Below are 19366 nucleotides of genomic sequence, written 5' to 3'. Positions count from 1 at the left end.
TTCAAAATAGGTCCATCCAGTCTATACCACAGTTTCCGAGAGATTATTAATATTTTCAGGGTGATCATCTATTAAACAATGTGACAATATGTGTGTGACTTGGTCCAGGAAGTGGACGACAGCAGAGGCGCTGTGATAGAAGACGAAGGGAATGTGAGGTGGATGTGGTTCAGCGCTTGAGGAAGTTATTGGAAATGATGAAATGACATCACCACAGTTTTTTCGTGGCTTTGTTTGGTGCTTCTCCTGACCACGCCTTCCTGCCGGCTCCATCATAAAGCGTCCAGGCTGTGAGCGCTTGTGCACCAGTTGAACTCCAGTCAGTGTGGACAACAGGTGCACTACAGCCTCTCTGCACCTCTCTGGATAATGCCCGCAGAGCGCAGCTCGTCGCTTTGCGCAGGGCTTCCTCATCTGCACTTTGGACACTTGCACGTTTTTATATCCTGATCACTTCCATCCGCTAAAATGCCTTTTCCGCCCATCAGCCTCCACCAGCGGATCTCCTCTCCTGGCAGGGAACTATTCGGGAAAAAGAAAACCAACGGAGTGCCTCCTCAGACTGAGCTCACCAGCAAATCCGGCCGAGAGAAAGGGGGGTCCGATAAAGAGAAGCAGTCCATTTCTTGGACATCGGCGAATTTAAGGAACTTGGGGCGAAAAGCCCAGCAAGAGAAGAGTAAAAGCCCATCTCAGAAGGCGAGTGCCGGCCAGGAGACCCAGGGGAAATGCTCCTGGTTGTCGGTGCCCAAACCTCAGGACTCATCCGAAGGAGTCAGGCGCTCCAGCTCCATGGACTCCACCAGACAGCTCCATGGCAGGGAGGAAGGGAAGAAGGAGATTCAGTTTACCCTCAGTCTCACCCCTGAAGCCATTCTCGTCATCCAAAAACGGAATCTAGAAAAGCAGATGATGGCGAAGCAACAAAAGTGCTGCGCCTCCGCGGACTTTCGGCACAGGCGAGTGTTTCCATCCAAGAAAGCGCACGGCGGATCCAAGGGGTGCGCTCCTGTCGCCAAAGCGGAGAGCGCCGAGCAGGACATCACCGCCATCGTTAAAATATCTCTTTTGAATGATCAATACAAGTACGACGACGTGGAGTATGAAGAAGAGGATGGAGACGTGGATGAGACTGTTGTGAGGAAATGTAAAGAGTGGCTCAAAGGGGTCGAAAACGCCGCCGCTTTGGGAAAAGTCGACAAACTTTCTGCACTTCCGCACCTTAAAGGCTGCTGACACCTGACTTTTGACTTCTTAATCTTTAATAGCAGACTGAGAACAGAGATGAGTGACTCATGAAGAGTGTGCACCGGTGAAGGCCTGCTGCAATGGCATTGTAATTCGAGTCTTGTAAATGAAACGCTTGCAGATGGGGGAGAAAATCCACTTGTCTGTGTAAGCATGTCAGTTCGTTTCGGATTATTTACTACAACATGTCTAACAAAAAAAAAACAACAACAACATACATTTTCAAGAAAATAAAGATCGATGAGCAGATTGCATTGGAATAAGAAGAAATTTGACTTTCAACAAAAAATAAGATTCAAAGCTTTATTGTAGCCTGTGACTCATCCAGCAGTCCTTAAGGTTCACAGGGACGATGCGTCGCGAGTTTTAGGCCTAACTAATGTTTTATTGTTGTTTGAACTGAACACTTTAATATTCTTGTCCTTTGCACATGGTATTTGTTTTCAGTGGGGCGCCTGTGGATTGGCAGAGGGGTTTGCGTAAAGGGACGCGAAACCGTTCCTTTGTGCTGGAGAACAATAAGCTGTCAACAACAGGGCTTTACATGCGCCTGCTGCTGGAACCAAACTGGACTGTTTATGTTTCCTCTAATAAGAGGGTTATATCCTTTGTAGGGATTTATCAGTGATGTACAGTATTTAATATTTACTAAATATTTGTACTGTCAAACGTTTTCTCAGCTGATGACTTCATGCCATTTGAAGTAAAATGTTTCTTTTTCTAAATTATGCAAGTGTCACTGACCTTTTTAAATCTCTTAAAAGCTGATTTGTGTTGTGCGTCTTCAGTAATTCTGTTACATGATGCTAATTTGCAGTTGTCAGATTTCTTTTACACTTCTGGCCAGTTCCCAGGCAGAATTTTAAAGGCTCTTTGTTCCCACTGTAGCTACCTGGGGCTATTTGGGCATTAGTGTTCTAAGCTTCTTAGATTTCCTGTTAAGTAGGGTTGACCAGTGTGCTGAGGGCCCAGGTGCATGATCCCCTCAGGAAATTACATCCAGTCTGCTTCACTATTTTATATCAAGCAAAAAACACAAGATAGACGTTCAGTGTTAGCACTAAATCTGTGACATATTTCCATGCAAAATGCCAGAACTATGTGATCTGCAGCAAAGGTATTCCCAGTCAGAGGAGCTTAGTCTTGACATTCCCATACTCATGTGGTGAGCTACAAAGAGCCATGGTTTTATTATATAAGTGGTAATGAACTACTGCTTAGGGTGAGAGAGCTGGTCAGGGACTTAAACAAACCAGGATATGACTGTTTTCAGCAAAACAAATAAAGCAAACAACAGCATGAAAAGGAAATGAAGCCAGAAAAACTCTTTTGGCTTCTTTGCTCATTCACTTAAATTGCGTACATCTTACTGTACTGATCATTGTGATATTTATGGGAAACTTTGAAGGAAAATGCAAGCTTCAGACACAAATTAAATCTTCATGCAGGGTCACAGACACTTTCAAAATGTATGTATTTGTGTGTACAGTCTGACCGGGTGAACTCCATTGTTCTCGGTAGCTTGGTAACCAGAGTTTTACTCAGAGTGTGGCGCTCTAAAGTTAGACGGAGAAGTGTAAAACATTTAAGACATCACAGCGTGCTTGAAAAGCTCCCACACCAACAACTGGTAAGATATTTCTGAAACATGGCTTCTATATATATCCTCAGGTAACTTTATTGTGCGATATCATTGTGTCCACATCAGCAGTGTGGATTCCTACATTACTGTTGTTTTCAGTGACCCATGCCTGTTTTCTCTCAAGGTTTCCTCACTAGTGGATTTGACATGAGATCTGAGAGCAAAGGCGTTCATCAGTCCATCGCTCTGCCCTCTATTTCGGATCCACTCTCATTACCTGTTGCAGTCAGAAAGGTATTCTAAATAACCCACCCACCAGCACAGCAGCGTTCCATATCTTTATTCTGCTGTTATTGTGCTGAATTCCATTTCATTTAGGAATGGATGAACAAATGTGACCTATAGTTCATGTTGTTATTGTCCCACAGCACATGACATTGCAGAGTTCTTGTCTATGTCATGTTTGTGAACAAACAAGCTGCTGGAATAAAGCGTCTTGTCCAGAATAGATGTTCCCCTTCAGTGTCACAAAGTGGTGTTATTGTGGCATGTTGCAGACTGAGATCATGGCTGAACTTGTACAGTGTGTACCAAGACCCGTTCAGTTCGCCATGGCCCCTGTGATGATATTATCTGCTGGCTCTGTGACCCAAAGTTGTGTAATCCTCCTCTATTGTGTCATTTCAATTGTGGCCTTGTTTATGTGCCTCTCTCTGGTATTCATTGCTGTCTGATTGAGGCCTGAGGCCGAGCTATTCATGCCTGTGTCTGTCCTGGGGGCAAGGACTGCATTATTATGTCTGAAACAGCTCAAATACTTGTATTCAACAGGGAAAAAGTAGAATTTAAAGAAGCAGGAGCTGGCAACAGTTGAGGCGGTAGGCTTGGTTACAAGTGGAAACACTTTCTCCAAACTGCCCTTCAAGGTCTTTCTCATTTGGAGTTGTTAACTCCACCCCAGGCAGTGGGTCTCTCTTTTCATCCTCTGCCACAAACTGTTTCTGTCTACACCTGCAGCATCTAACGTCTTTATTTTTCTATTTTTGTCTGCAAAGTCTCAAATGAGCCAGCCCCGTCTTCGCCTCTCGTTTGGATCAGCAGATAAAAATAAAATGAAACGGCTGCAGGCTTCAGTCCACCTCACCGCAGTATCGTGATCAGTGACGTGGTACAGCAGGACAGGCTGCATTATCCTCCACTGATTCACGGTGGCAGGCAGCGCAGATGGACTGCTGCCTTTCGCTCCATCACTGACACTTTGCACACAGCAGCAAGAGGGAAGAGCTGCAGGTCCCTCTGCTCCGCTGTGACATGGTCACTGTGGCAACGGAACTGATAAATCCTGTGTTTCCAGCAGCTTTTGTGAGAAAAGACAAAGCAGACACTTCCTGAACGGACTCAGCCCATAAACTTTTCGTAATGTGGTCAGTCACTGGCAGCCTGTTAAGAACCAGGCATTTCCCTGACGTGGGGTGGCCTCAGAGAGAAGACTTAGATCAGAGAGTACAGGCTTCCCATAAACACTGGAGCATCTTTGAGTCTTCATTTGAGGCTTATAGAGGCCATGTTTTTAATGCGCTTTGGCATACTGTTACCCCCCACTTTCTATTTATTCTTGCTGGCATCCCCCACAATTTTGCACTCCTCTTCATCCTGTATTTGCTGGGACAAGCCAACATCCGCCTCAAGATGTGACAGTTGAAATCTGTCTGACACGTCCCCCTGCAACATCTGTTGTGTATCATTCTTCATCAGGATTTTAAAAAAGGACACAGCAGCCCAATGATATGCTTAGGGTAGTTCATAGCCTTAAAGAATTGTTTTCTAGAGGCATGCTGCAGATCAGGAATTAAGGTGAGGGCTTTGTAGGGGTGGAGGTGGGCATATTCCTCCTGCGTATCTTTTTTCTTAGCCGGGCATTGCAAGAACACAATGTCAGGCTGTTGTGTGGGAGGTTGCTCTTGGCAGACGAGAGGGATTACCAAAAATGCATTCTTTTTTTAATCTTCGGGCAAGCTGACTGATTCACTCCCACAGCATCTAAATTGGGTTTTTGCTGTTCATAGGCAGGGGATGAAGTCAAAGCAAAGCCTTGCAGGAGGAAGGAAATGCAAGACAGCAGTCCTGACCCAGACCAAGAGGCCAAGGCCTGGAGTCAGGCTCAGCTGGAGCAGGTTGATACACACTCTACCAATGATATGAGACACTTACACCGTCACTAAGACATGTTCTGCTCCAACTCATCAGCAGAGAAAGCACAATAATGCAATGAGAGAACAGCTTAGGAAGAAAAATCCACTGTTCTCTGATCACTGATCAATACTCTGATCACCTCCAGTACTGTAACACTGCTCTCTGCCTCCACTCTGGTGGTGCTTCCTCTCAGCTCACTTTCAGCAGGCGTTCCTCATTTTCTGTTTATCCTCCAGCGCCATCTAGAGGTGTATGGGAACATGCACCGTCTGCGAGATGCTCTCTGTCGCCACTACCTTGTCCTGCTCAGAGCGAAGGTCCACTCAGAGAGGTTACTGCTACAGCAGAGAAATGAGACAGCCAGAGCAAGGTCAGAGAGTGAAACCAAGCAGGTAAATCATGAAATCTTCACAACGTTAGCCAAATAAATGTGATGTAATATCATAATCACATTCACATCCAATGGTTCTAAATGAAAGATAAGAACTTTTTCATTGTGGTAATATAATTCATTGCAGGTTATATTCTTTACTTATATGATATCAATATATTTGGACTTCTTTCCAAGTAATTTGCTCTATCAGTTGCCTGCACAATGTTGTCACACATTTACATCTCTACAGGAGCGAGAGCCTGCTTTACAATTTAGGTTGTTTATTATTATCAATTTACAATCAACAAAATACCCAAAACAATCTGAGCCCCTGAGTGAGGGCTAACAGACTTTCAGGAGCTGCCGATAATTCACATAGGGAATTGGCAAACCTCACACATGAAGTTATAGAGATCATACGTTGTGCACTCAGAATAAACTGTGGTCTACTTCATTTATGGTTGAATTAAACTACTGCTGTTACATTGGCATGACACTTCTGTTAGACCTGTTTGTGTTGGTAAAAAAAAGATTAAAAAAAAAAAGATTTGTTATTATACAGGCAAATTCTTTTCGACTTAATATCCACACCAAGCCTGATGCTGTTGTGAGTTGCAGGCCTTCCTTCACAGGGGGGCAGTATTAGATGTAACATGATCATATTTATATAGATTTTCAGTTAAACCTACAACAGAAAAGGTTTTGATGTAAACTATGAATGTTAAAACTTCATCTTTCAACAGTATTTTGTTGCCTCTCTCTGCACTACATTTTGTGTGGGCTCAAATACACAACCCTGCAAATCAAAGTCTCCTTGTTTGTACTGTGACACCTTCACTTTGTCCTTTACTCCTCAAGTGAACACCTCAAAACAATGACGAACTGCAGTTAACAACTGAATCCTGCACAGTGTACAGCAGACTAACACTGTGGCTCAACTTGCTTTACTCAAATGTTGACACACTGCTCTTGAAACAAATAATATGCAACGTTAATGGAAGCAGTTAATCTAAGGGTTTTTGGTTCCTTCTAATAATTCAAATGTTATCATACTTAATCGTGAAATTGAATCACTGCTGAATAATCAGAGTTGAAACTTAAATATCACTGACTTCAATTGCATTAAAACTGATTATCCATGGCAACCCAGAGGTTAAAATCTTTTAGCATGAATTTTGGTGTCTTAATATCTCTAATCCAATTTGAGCACTCTGACTGTTAAATCTGCTTTGAGTTTAAGATCCAGAAAAGACCAACTAATGGCCATTTGGGTGCAACAGAAACAAGCTGTGAACACAACACTAACATATCATTAATACATTTTCGGACAGATGATTTTCAAAGTAAAATAAGTCAATGCTATGGATTCAGTGGTATTTAGATATCATCAGTGTTTAGTGATCAGGTCAGCTTAATGGCCTTTTTTTCTTCCATATATTCTCTCACTTTTTTTTTTTTTTTATTTGCTCTTGCTGTTTCTCCTCCTCCTTTCATCATAGCTGCTGTGATTGACTTTGATTTTGACTGTCTCGTCTCTGTTCTGACCGGGTGTGAAAAGACCAATAAGCTTTAGAGAGCGCCGGCATGGAGGGGGTGTACCATGAGAGAGATCCTGTCTTATCTCCCCCCTCCTGTAAAAGCTGAGCTTCTTCAGGAGGATGTAATTGTCGTCTCTAATGACTTGCACTTGGTGGGGGGGACAAAGAGAGGACAATAAAGGACTTTAGAGGCCCTCCAGTAGGAATCCTTTGCTTCAAATTGCTGAGCAAATGAAACTACCCGTTGTTTCCTCAGCTCAGATCGAGAAGCTCTGTCACAGAGACAGAGGTGAGGCAGGACCAAAGCAGGCAAAGGCAAGAACACCTGCTGGGGCCTAATTGGTCCTTGCTGCAGTTAATGGCTTCCTGTGGCTGCGTGTTTACTTCTTATTTGTTCTGTGTGCTCTGTTTCCCAGCCCCTGAAACAAGGAGGGCTCACTTAAACTCCCTATTCCCACAGCTCTCTGTCTCTGTCCCTCTCTCTGTCTGTCTGCCTCTTTTCTTCTTTTCTCAGAAACAAAAGAAGTTGGCCTTCTCTAAGCTGCAGCACGATGACTCATACCTGAAGTCCCTCCCCAAATCCAGCTATTACCTGGTAGGTTTTGTCTCAGCACCAAAAGTATGATTGCACCGAAGAACACCTGACTTTAATCTGTGCCATCATTGACATGTTTCATCCATCACGATCACATTCATCAAAGTGTCACTTTATCTCTGTTCTGAGATCTTTGACCTCCAGAAGCAGTTAGCTCAGTGTGGACATCTGAAAACCCACCATGACTTAGAGGACTTCCATAGGTGCATCAAATACAGCCGTCACCCATCACAGCTGCATAAAAGTCTGGAGGACATCAGGAAAAGCAGTTGAGTTACAGCTTGATATGAAACCTTTCTGTTTACATCTATTAGGGGAAAACTGTAGATGTGATTTTGTATGTATGTGAACAGTGCTGGAAAGCAGCAGATCTGCAGCTGATTTGATGGCTCAGTACCAGATGTCAGAAAAACATCCCTGCACTGCTCGACGTAGAGGACACAAGGACCACATTTCCCATTCCAGGTCAAAACTTAAACTTTAACAAGTCTGAGTTTGCTATAGATTTTCTCAACCACTTTGTCTTGTCTTGCAATAGAAAACCTGCATCATGCAACTTTATAGCTGAAAGTTAGATGAGGAGATTGATGTCACTCTCATATTTTCAAGTCTACACAACCAGAAGCAGGTTAGCTTAGCATAAAGACTGGAAAGAGGTAAGGTAACAAAAGCATAGAGCAGCATTAAATCTTCACCTGGCACCAAATGTTTGTCAAATACATTCAAGACTACAGTATATTCGGTATATCTGAGGACCTTTCAGTCTGAGTTTATGTGTCAAAGCTACAGTTGGTGTTGGTGGTGGGGGAGCAGAGAGGTGGTACTCAGCTGCAGAGGCCTCTGGTCTAAAACTGTGAGCACTCTGGATCTCTGTTTGCACTGCCTTTAAGAACAAACACTGACTCCACTGGAGACTTGTTTAGCATGGACCCTGCTGGAGGAGAGAGCTGATTACTCACGTAGAAGTGAGATGACCAAACACACTCTGACCCGCCTGCTGTGGAAACTCACCTCCTCGGACGGCCGCTTTGACTCTGACAAACATCACCCGGGACAAATGTCATAATTATGTCCGCTACAAAAGAGATATAGCAATTGGGCCGGTGGTGTCACTTCATGCCAGCAGTGCGAGCAGATGTTGAACTGTTTGCAGAGTTTCTTCTCATTTAAAGCTTTATGGGCTGCCACGCAAACAGCACTCTGTTTACCATAAAGTGGCAGAGCTCATCTGAGAGCCTGTTAGACTTTGAGTTGTATTGTGGTTCCACTTATCACTATGTGTACAAGTATTATCCTCATCCTGACTGCATATGCATTATTTTGAAGAAACTTTATTGAAGATTTGCTTACACTTCAGCTGACACATTGACATTGCTTTTCAGTTTCTCCACTTGAAGTGCCACTGACGTTGTTCTTGACTCTACTTCCCCGTTCGGTTTTTCACTTATTGACATTTCTACCCCTTTCAGCGCTTCCACTTCAACTGGCACTTCAGCTTCACTTAGCACTTACACTTAAACTGACACTTCAGCTCCTTTCAGCATATTCATTTTAACTGTTTTTTCAGCGCCTTTCAACTTCAGCTGTTTCACTACATGCAAAGTCTCTTCAGATAATTTAGCCTTTTCTAGTTGAAGATCTTGTGAGTGGTAATGATCAAAAAGTCTAGCCTTGAAAGCACTTAAAACACTGAAGTATATTCTGCATAAGAAACCTCTTAAAAGCCTCTCTTTTTCTCTAATTGTGAGGGTTTTCTGCCATTGTCTCTTCATATCATAAAACCTAACTGGCGATTAATTTAAGGTTTCAATCTGATCTTCAAATGCAAATTTCATAAAATGACCTTAAACTATGGTTTCTTTACTCTAAAACAATATTCTCTAAGGCATGTTGTTCAGATCCACTTTCCTGCACCTGCTCACGTCACCCTCAGTGTCCTTTGTGTTCACATGTTGTGAATGTATAACAGAACAGTGTTGGCCACTGTCAGCCTTGTTGTTAATTAGAGCTGAACTCTCTTTAGAAGGAGCATGTATGATGTTAGCACGAGGCTGCCACCGTGAAGCAGCACATTGGCTCGGGACTGTAGGAGCTTGGTCAGAAGGCGGGTGAAGGCTTGCGCTGACAAGTCCTGTATCAGTGTGAAATCTCACCACTCCACAGACAAACATGGCGAGACAGCAGCCCTCCTGCACCCCCAACCCGGCTGTGCCATAGGCACATTCCCCACATCCATAAGAAATACCCTAAATAAAAGCAATTAGAGCTGAAGCCAAAATACGGAGTCGGCAAAGTCCTCGCTTATGCTTTTAAGTTATGAGCCAATTCATCCAATCTGTCCTGGTTTGTGGCTATTTATATTTTTATTATTAGCTGCTATGATTTATTGGACAGTTGAGGCAGTAATTTCCTATCTTTGTGGCCATCTGGTCATCGTCTCTTCAGCGTGCAGAATTTCGCAAGTATGCATTACAGGTCTGCAAAATTAGATTGACCGGAACATACCATGTCTATTACTTCAAATTGATTTCAGTGAGTGGAAAATGTCCATAAGACCGGGCTGATCTAGTTGCCTCTTATTCTTTTAGGATACAGTTCTTCACAATCAAGCTTCTACAGTGTCACCTGTCAACATGTCAGCACTAATATTGCACATACAGTATATGAGTGCACAGGTCCACATCCTCATTCCTCCACCTGCATTCTGTGCAGCTCGTGGGGGTTTGTATAGATCTGTTACCTGCTGCACTGTCCTGTGAGTAAACGCTGCCTTGCTCAGGAGTCCTCCCTGGAGCCAGTTTGCACCCAGCAGACAAAGTGTGTTGTCACCCGAGTGCGCAGTGTTATTGGGTGTGAGCTGCACCACACTATGTCTACTCTTGAGAAGTAGCACACCATTAGCAATATATTAACAACCCGACATTTTGTGTGCAGGTCACACATCACAGCAGCAAGCAAGCTGACCAGACGATAGAGATGTTTTTACATGTGTTCTTCAATCATTATCCATTAAAGTATGATTTCCTGTGATGACCTTATGTTCTTCTTGCTGAAAAATTGACTTTTTTATATGCGTGTGTGTGTGTGTGTGTGTGTGTGTGTGTGTGTGTGTGTGTGTAGGTTATTAGAGCAAGCGCCTGGTTCAGTGGAGAGATCGCAGGAGCTGACTGTCGGTGGCAGCCAGGAGAAGGATGAATTTGAGCAAATGTTTCCCAAGGTTAGTGTCAAACCCACAGGGCCAGTAATCCCACTTAACAAGAGCAGTGAGAGGCAAACACACCTGGAGCAGCGATACCCCAACTGCCTCCTCAAACCAACACACACAAAACCACACTGATAGAATATACTCAGCAGCAAGACGTATTAGTTTAATAATGTTTTCTCATCCTCTTTGTGTCAAGCTTAGCTTTCCTTTCGGTTCCTCAACTTTATATGTGTGAATAACATCAAACACTTATACTGATAGAGGAATAGTTTGGCATTTTGTGAAATGTGTTTATTTGCTTTCTTGCTGAGAGTAGTTCCCTATCATTGTTAATGTCCAAAGGTAACACGTACCAACACCTCTGCAGCTCACTAATTAACACGTTACAAGTTGTTTATTTAATACATTCAAAAATCAGTGTTATGGGGAGTCTGGCTGTGCAGCAGCTCCAGTGACAGAAAGTCACCCCTTCCAGCTGAGAAATCATGCAGCACATAAACTCCTCTAAAGTAATACATTGTTCTTTTCACACTTTGGAACACTATGTGATAATGTGTGTTAATTTGAGAGTTTTAGAAGTGCTGGTGGGCCTATGTTGTTACCTTCATAAAGAGCAAGGCTACCTTTGCCCCCTTGTTTCCAGTCTTTATGCTAAGCTAAGCTAAGCTAAGCTAACCGTCCTCTGGCTGTAGCACATTTAATGGACAGATAGGAGAATGATGTCCATCCTCTCACCTGACCATTATAATCTAATGGACATAGAACAGTACTTTTGAATGTTTAGATAACACATCACAACATAATTGCAGCTTGGACTTAAAGAAGGCAGAAAATATTAAGAGGCGATTAAGGCATGGAGAGTGTTTCAGATCTTTACAGTGATATCAGAGGTCAGGAGAGAAAGTGGTAAAGTGACAATGTTGGAGTAGAGGTTGTGCTGAGGTGCTGAGGTGAGCATATACGAACAGGCACGCAGGACTCATTTTTCTCTCACCTCTGTGTCAAAATGGGCCTGAGCAAACAGAGAATGAGCCTTTGTGGAAGGAGCGCAGGCGAAGGCAAACAGTGCTCAGACGAGGCTGGTCAAAGCCAGCAGGCACGCAGGAGCATTACTCAGTGTGACTCTGTGCTGACATCTCCGATCCTCCGCCGCTGGAGAGGCCTGTCATCCCTGCTGGCATCCTGGGCTGTCAGTGCAGGGCTCAGGCTTTGAGTGTTTGTGAGGCACCTACAAATGGGTGGGAACAGTGGTGAAGTCAGGAGACGACCAAAACGCTTGCGATATCATTCCAATAAGTATTCCAATAAGTGCAAATAATATTATATTGTCATGTTTTTCAATTATTTTATCGACTGTATTGCTGTGACAAGCTCATGAGAATGACTTAAAGGACAGTTAAATTGTTTCCACATGACTTCCATGAATTTCATTATGAGAAACACAAGCAGAGACTTCGAGTTTGTTGTATCATATATGCACCTGTTAGGTACTTTCTTGTCAGAATTAGAATCAGAGAGAACTTTTTTGCCAAGTACAATTTTACACATACAAGGAATTTGTTTCGGTGAAGTTGGTGCATGACACATCTATTAAAAATAAGGTATTAAAGAAGTAAAAAAAATATAGCAATATAAATATATATACACAAGTCTGTTTTTTCAGAAAGAAGTCCAAGCTGAATAGAATAGAAGTTTAGATTTTAAGTCAATCTAATATTATAAATTACATGATTATGCAATAATGCTGGATTATGAGTGCAATTAAGGCAGATGTTGACAATAACATCATAACTTTGGCTAGTTTGTGTCTCTTAAAGTAAATTTTCATGCTCTGTTGGGTCAAATGGAAACCACCAGTGGCCTGATTTGTAGTAAATGGGTTAAAACATGCAAAACGTCTTGGTCCTTTAATGTTTAAGTAGGAGCAAAACAAAGTGAATACAGACTCTCTAAGGTTTATTTCAGTTGCACCTGCATGAGGATGAGAAGAACAGCCTGGGGGATCTTCAGTATATAGTGCCACAGAGATCAATAACATTAATTCACAGAGCTGCAGTCCCGCATCAGGAAGTGGGCTAGTGTGACACTTAACGCTGGGTGGGGTGTTGGAGGAGGAGAGAGAGGCGCCAAATGGGACACTGAGACTGTGGGAAATGACGCTGGCTGTGACACCTCTGGCTTTTACTTCATGGTTAGCTCAGCTTACATACAAGGGGGTGTCTCTTTTTAAATTACAAGATGATTGATGAACAAGGAAATGAAAGATGAATGTAATATGTGTCACCCACAGATGAAAGTGCCCACATTTGCAACCCTGCAGCCCAACTTTATGAGGAACTTCCAGAGCAAGATGCCTGATTTGGTGGGTCAGCCATTACTGTTGGCTCTTTTAGTCACAGCGTGTGGTAGTCCAGCACGGCACAACAGAGGGAGATGCTCATGTTTGCTGCATTTTCCTCATACCAGATTATCCCTGAGATTCCCGAGAAGAGCAGGAAAGCAGAGGTTTACTTGAGCCAGCTGAGACAAATGCGTGATCTTTGTTTAGCCAACATGGCTTTCTCCCAAAGGTTAGTAAATCAGAAAACAAAGAGAAATGCTTCACTCACATGGATAATTTAACCTTTTTCCTGTAAGCTAAGACTCTCTTTTTAGTACCAATGAGGAGACAGGAGATCAGAAGCACAATGATGGAGTCTTTCAACTGCTCTTCAAACTGAGTGAGGTTTGTTTTTCTCTGCTTGCTGTGAACTCTGGTCCAGACTGCTGGACAGGGAGTCAGACTCAGTGTGCTGGCAGGAGGAGCGATGCGACCACGACTTGGTTAGTAACACAAACCAGCCACAACACAACACAACACCGCAGAGCTCTATGGAAGCTAACACGTAGCTGTCACACATGATCTGCCTTTAACGTTTGTTTTTTTCTTTGGAGGCCACCATGGCAACAGGTCGCACCAAATGAAATTACCAGCATGCAGTGGTTATTTGTGAGCCTGACACCGCTGCACGACATGTTTAGACGGAAATCATTTCACATCAATCATGTTTCACCAACTGAATTATCAGTTTATCAGAGATTTTTTTCCATTCTTGCTCTTTCAAAGCTGCTTCCAGTCATTGACTCCAAGCAAGTGAAAACCAGCCAAACCAACCAGCCACCACTCTGCTGTCCGAAACAGCCAAGAAGTGTCCAGAATGGCCGACCGTCATGTCCTCAACAGCTGAGCAGAATGACCCCAGCCAGGTGAGTGAAAGCACGCAAGCATGACTCGTCTTTTTATTTCTTTTATTGTTTGTTGGAGGCAAAAGTCTGATTGTCACTTGCCATTGTGCACGTGTAGCTGTTTTCTTGGCAGCCGACCATGTTTTGAGACTCTGGATCGGGACACAATGTGCTGCCATAAAACACCTGAACCCTTATCCATTGAGGATGTGTGTCAACAAAAGCACGTAGAGGTCAGATTAGTTCTCAGATTTGTTTGATTTTTGTAAAGATTGGACTCTTTTTTTATTTTATAATTTATCTTATAATTTTCTGTTTTCTCTTTAGATAATCGACCGTGGCTTAAAACTGTGGAGAAACTACACACAAAACACAGATCACTGAAGATGTCGCCACCATAGCATCTCTTTATATTACGACCATGCGTTTTGTCCATGTCACACTGATTAACAGCTTTTATATTTTTATACTCATTCTACATGTCACCATTATATTATATTTTAGTAATTATTCAGCCATTTTATTGTCAATTGTTTATTTTAGTTGTAGAAAGTCCTTATACAAGTGTAGGTTTTCTGAAATAAGGGTTATGCTATAATAACAATAAACTGTTATAAGAATTGATTTGTGATGATGAAGAAGAATTACAGCCAGCAGTGTGTTCTTCCAACTGATTCTTCAATAGCTGTTAAAGTCTGATAACATTAGGGATGTGGTTATTGCATTTCAGTGTAATTTCTTGTTTGTTGTCATTGATTTAAGTAATTCCCTCAGTTGGCACAGAGTCAACCCACTAACACAGGACTGAAGATTTCTTGAAAAACTATTAAACTCACACAACTGACTTACCAAATTTGTCCCAGTCCAAAAAAGAAAAAAAGTATCAACATTTAAAGCATGTTTGGAAAGTTCTTGATCCTTAAGATTGGGTAATATTTCCAATAAAACGTTCAGGAAACCAGAGAAAAATCTGCAGGAAAATGTGAGGCAGAGGACCAACCAAGCCCAGCCTGGTTTGGTTTCTGCAGGTGTAGCTTTGATCTAGGTGTCAGTATTTACAGGTTGATGTAATAAACTAGGTTAAACTGCTTTATTCAAAAAGCTGTCATCCTGTGGACCTCAGTGATATGGCCGCTCCCAGCCAATGGGTGACCAGCCCGCAAAGATCAAAGAGGAGATGAGCCAACCATCTCTGCTCCAAACACCCATCCCGAGATGCAGCTTCTCTTCATGTCTATATATTTGAGAGCTGTTCATGACATCCTGAGACAACTGCCTGTCTTTGTGCAGACACAAGAACAGGAAAGCGAATCAGGAGCAGATTTTTTCCCCCCTAAAATAAGACTTGTTATTACTACTGTTCAGCCCTGGAGCTGTTGGACAGGATGGCCACAGGCGAGTGTCCCGGGAAGGCCAGTCAGTACCGGGTGGACCACCTCCTCAGTGCGGTGGAAAGTGAGCTGCAGGCCGGCAGCGAGAAGGGCGACCCCACGGAGAAAGAACTGAAAGTGTCTCTGGATGAAAACGAGCTTTGGCAAAAATTTAAGGATCTTATAAATGAAATGATAGTTACAAAGAATGGAAGGTGAGTTTGCGCATTTGGATAGATAGATAGATAGATAGATAGATAGATAGATAGATAGATAGATAGATAGATAGATAGATAGATAGATAGATAGATAGATAGATAGATAGATAGATAGATAGATAGATAGATAGATAGATAGATTACAGCACTTTCAAATATTGATGCAATTATTTTTGTTCCGTCTTTTTATCAAGGCGTATGTTTCCGGTGTTGAAAGTGAACGTGTCAGGTTTGGACCCGAACGCCATGTATTCCTTTCTGCTGGACTTCGTATCTGCGGACAACCACAGGTGGAAATATGTGAACGGGGAATGGGTTCCCGGAGGCAAACCTGAGCCTCAAACTCCCAGCTGCGTGTACATCCATCCGGACTCTCCAAACTTCGGGGCGCACTGGATGAAAGCTCCCGTCTCCTTTAGTAAAGTCAAACTCACCAATAAGCTCAACGGAGGAGGTCAGGTAAGCAGAAGATGTTCGATATTGTGCTTTCTGTGGTTTGTCTAAATAAAATCAGTTCAGTCTCTTACGTGATTATTTATTTATTTATTCTTTTCAAATTTTCATGCTTTCATTTCAAAATGAAAAACACGTGACTGATATAACTCAGGGGCGTGAAATGACCATTGTCGTATTGATTTGCTGTTTTTCAGATAATGTTAAATTCCTTACACAAGTACGAACCGCGCATCCATATAGTGCGGGTTGGAGGCCCGAGGAGGATGATCACCAGCCACTCTTTCCCAGAGACGCAATTCATTGCAGTGACAGCATACCAAAACGAAGAGGTTGGCAATTACATATTTTTAAAGTGAAAATCATGTAATAACCGGATATTACTGAATATAACAATACGTTCCAATAATGTTTTTGATATGTCTAAAACGTGTGCGCAATTTATGCACAGAATTTACGCACAGCGCTTTGTTTATCTCTTAAGATTTTTACTGGTGGCAAATCACATTCCTAATGATTTTGTGTTGTCTATATTTGGATTTTAGGTAACTGCTCTTAAAATAAAGTACAACCCTTTTGCGAAGGCCTTCCTAGATGCAAAGGAGAGGTAGGAATACACCTTGTTTTCACTTACAGTATTTTATTGGCATGTGAAAGGTTAGTTTAACATTAAGTCAAATATTTCATCAATCATTTAATTTTTTCAGAAGTGATACCAAAGACATAAGAGATGATGCCAATGAAAACCAGCAGTCAACTTACTCTCAATGTAAGTATTACAAGTATTACTTTTTTTCATGTATTCACCTGTTTCATCTCACATTTTGTTAGCTATATGGTAATCATACGGTTTCATCATGTCCCCTCTCCTCTACGGAGCCAGTAGGCAGTTGGTTTATTCCAGCCACAGGCTCACTCTGCCCTCCTGCCAGCCCTCACAGCCAGTTTGGGGGTCCCCTCTCCCTTTCGCCATCCCACGGCTGTGAGCGTTACTCCACCCTGAGGAACCATCGCACTGCCCCCTACACCAGTCCCTACGCCCATCGGACTAACTCGCCCAGTGAGTGTCCTCCTCCTCCACCTTTTACCTTCATACATCCAGGAATGACACCACCTCCTCCCCTACTATTAACAAGAAACTCAAACAAGTGTCGCTGTGAGCTGAATGTTTTGCATTCCTCTGGCTTTTGTGTGAGTGGAGCCACAGAGCTGTAAATGGTTGGGCTTCAGACAAGGAATGCATGGGGGGAATATTCACACCTTTAACTGTCATACTGATATCAGAGCAATAGGAAGTCCTGAATCATAAAGAGACAACTGATGTAATGATACATAATTTGATTTTCACAAATATTTTAAACTTTGTACCAACTAAACCCCAACGCCTTTGTTTGTGTCATAGTCAGTTACTCCGATAACTCGTCGGCCTGTCTGTCGATGCTCTCAAGCCACGATAACTGGTCCAGTCTACAGATGCCAACACACTCCAGCATGATGCCCATGACCCACAATTCCACCTCTGGTACCAACTCAAGGTTTGTGTACTTCCTCTTTATTTATTTCCATTGGATCAACTCAGCACATTAACAGTACAACCCACAAACAAAGAAGATGATCCAGACAGAGAAAATGAATAAATTAAACAGACAAACTGTACATATGGTTAGAAAAGAAAAGACATACAAACATATGATCCAAAAGATCAAATAAAGCATGGTTAAATATCAGATGTTGGTGGGGAAAAAAGAGCTTTACATACATACATACATACATACATACATACATACATACATACATACATACATACATACATACATACATATACTTTTCCAAGCAGAGTTGAGTAAGAAATCTATTTCTGCTTAAGTTTTAGGGATACTTGGCACACCTTTCAGTACTCTTTGTGTGAAAAGAATTTCACTATGAGAACAAAAAATTGACTATGTACTATATCTCTGAAGCTAAAGGAATAGTAGAAACTGATTTAGGAAAACTTAAGCAAAAAAACACATCATCCCAAAAGTTTTTTCTCTTTTTTTTCTCATTGTGTGATGAGTGTTTGTGTATTTCTGCTTAATTCTCCACCTGTACATTCTCACTTTAATTCACTTTTCCATCTTGTCTTTCACTTCACTTAAAATTGACTCAACATTCTCTGCATCTTCTTAATATATCTCACAAACTCAACACCCTGAACTTCTGCAAGAATAACACCTCTAAAACATCCCAAGAAGAGTTGAGAAAGATGTTTTGTATCCATGTTTCTGTGCAGTCAGTACACCAGCCTGTGGTCTGTGAGTAACTCGCCACTGACTCCCGTGTCCCAGAACGGGGGGATGAACAACGGCCTGTCCTCCCAGTACCTTCGAGGGTCCAGCAGCCACTACCCCAACTTGTCTCACTCAGTTGCAGTGCCCTCTTCTGGCTCTCCCATGTATGACAGCGGCACAGCCACAGAGGTGCATGATGCAGCTCAGTATGACACCTCTCCACACGGACGGTTACCTTCAGCCTGGACCCCTGTGACACCCCCATCTCTCTGATTGAAGCATCGCTGCAAGATTGTGGAGAGATGGCCATGAAATGCTCCTCTGGGGATGTTTAATCAGCTATGATTTAAAGGAAGAATTGACCCTAAAAAGAAATCTTCACAATCCAATATTTCTCTTTACATTCACTGCTAATAAGAAGCAAGGGAGACTTTGAGTTAACTTTTAAAAATGTGTTTTGGTTTCAATGAATTTCCAAAAAGTCTAGTTGTTTTTAACTACAAAAACAACAAATTCTTATTGTTGGTTGAGTTTTCCTTTAAGTTCATCAGGTGTTTTTATTCAGCATTGCAGCAAAAACATGTGTTTTAATGTTTTTTAAACCAAAATCAATTTTAACATGCTTATATTAAGCATAACTGATATTCACAGCAGTAAGAAAAAAAATGTATGTTTGAAAAATGTTGAATAATTTAAAACATTGTTTATATGAGAAAATAATTGAGGTTCACCATGTAAATAGACGAATGAGGCTTTTTGTACAAGATCATTTGTAATATTATGTTCCAGATTATTTTTAAAATGAAATGAAAAGGGGGATCTCATGTCAATACTCTGCTATGCAGATGATACATAACTTTATACCATTAAAAAAAAAACCCATCATGCTGATGTCTCTCAAATGGCTGTTTTTGTGGCTGTCTACATGACTTTAAAACTTGAATATGCTTCAGTTCCTGTTGCTCATTGCACAATACACTGTTCTTTGTGTTGTTCAAATTGTCCAAATTCATCCAGCTTGGCCACAGTGTGTCCTTTTCATTTTCTATGTAGTTGAAGCTTCCGCACATGATTTAATTCACTGATAAATGGGACA

The 19366-nt window shown here is 42.0% G+C and overlaps 3 protein-coding genes across 3 annotated transcripts; all 3 read left to right on the top strand.

The window, feature by feature from the left end:
- The first annotated feature begins 146 nt into the window (after positions 1–146).
- On the top strand, positions 147–2281 carry prr18 (proline rich 18). The gene has a single exon (XM_070977051.1). It carries the CDS (start codon positions 469–471, stop codon positions 1234–1236), a length of 768 nt encoding a protein of 255 aa, XP_070833152.1. The 5' UTR covers positions 147–468; the 3' UTR covers positions 1237–2281.
- Positions 2282–2287: 6 nt separating this feature from the next.
- Positions 2288–13623, top strand: LOC139341515 (uncharacterized). The gene is made up of 10 exons (XM_070978070.1): positions 2288–3124; positions 4897–5004; positions 5260–5415; positions 7449–7529; positions 7659–7797; positions 7883–7994; positions 10650–10746; positions 13025–13096; positions 13201–13304; positions 13497–13623. Exons 1-10 carry the CDS (start codon positions 2996–2998, stop codon positions 13621–13623), a joined length of 1125 nt encoding a protein of 374 aa, XP_070834171.1. The 5' UTR covers positions 2288–2995.
- A 59-nt stretch (positions 13624–13682) lies between these two features.
- On the top strand, positions 13683–19138 carry tbxtb (T-box transcription factor Tb). Its single transcript, XM_070977887.1, has 10 exons — positions 13683–13980; positions 14078–14192; positions 14287–15544; positions 15742–16006; positions 16198–16332; positions 16546–16607; positions 16708–16769; positions 16884–17060; positions 17403–17535; positions 18273–19138. Exons 3-10 carry the CDS (start codon positions 15345–15347, stop codon positions 18541–18543), a joined length of 1305 nt encoding a protein of 434 aa, XP_070833988.1. The 5' UTR covers positions 13683–13980; positions 14078–14192; positions 14287–15344; the 3' UTR covers positions 18544–19138.
- The last annotated feature ends 228 nt before the right edge of the window (positions 19139–19366 follow it).

The sequence above is a fragment of the Chaetodon trifascialis genome, chromosome 13 (assembly GCF_039877785.1).
Source record: "Chaetodon trifascialis isolate fChaTrf1 chromosome 13, fChaTrf1.hap1, whole genome shotgun sequence".
In the NCBI taxonomy this organism is placed as follows: Eukaryota; Metazoa; Chordata; class Actinopteri; order Chaetodontiformes; family Chaetodontidae; genus Chaetodon; species Chaetodon trifascialis.
This window is presented reverse-complemented; position numbering and strand designations above follow the sequence as displayed.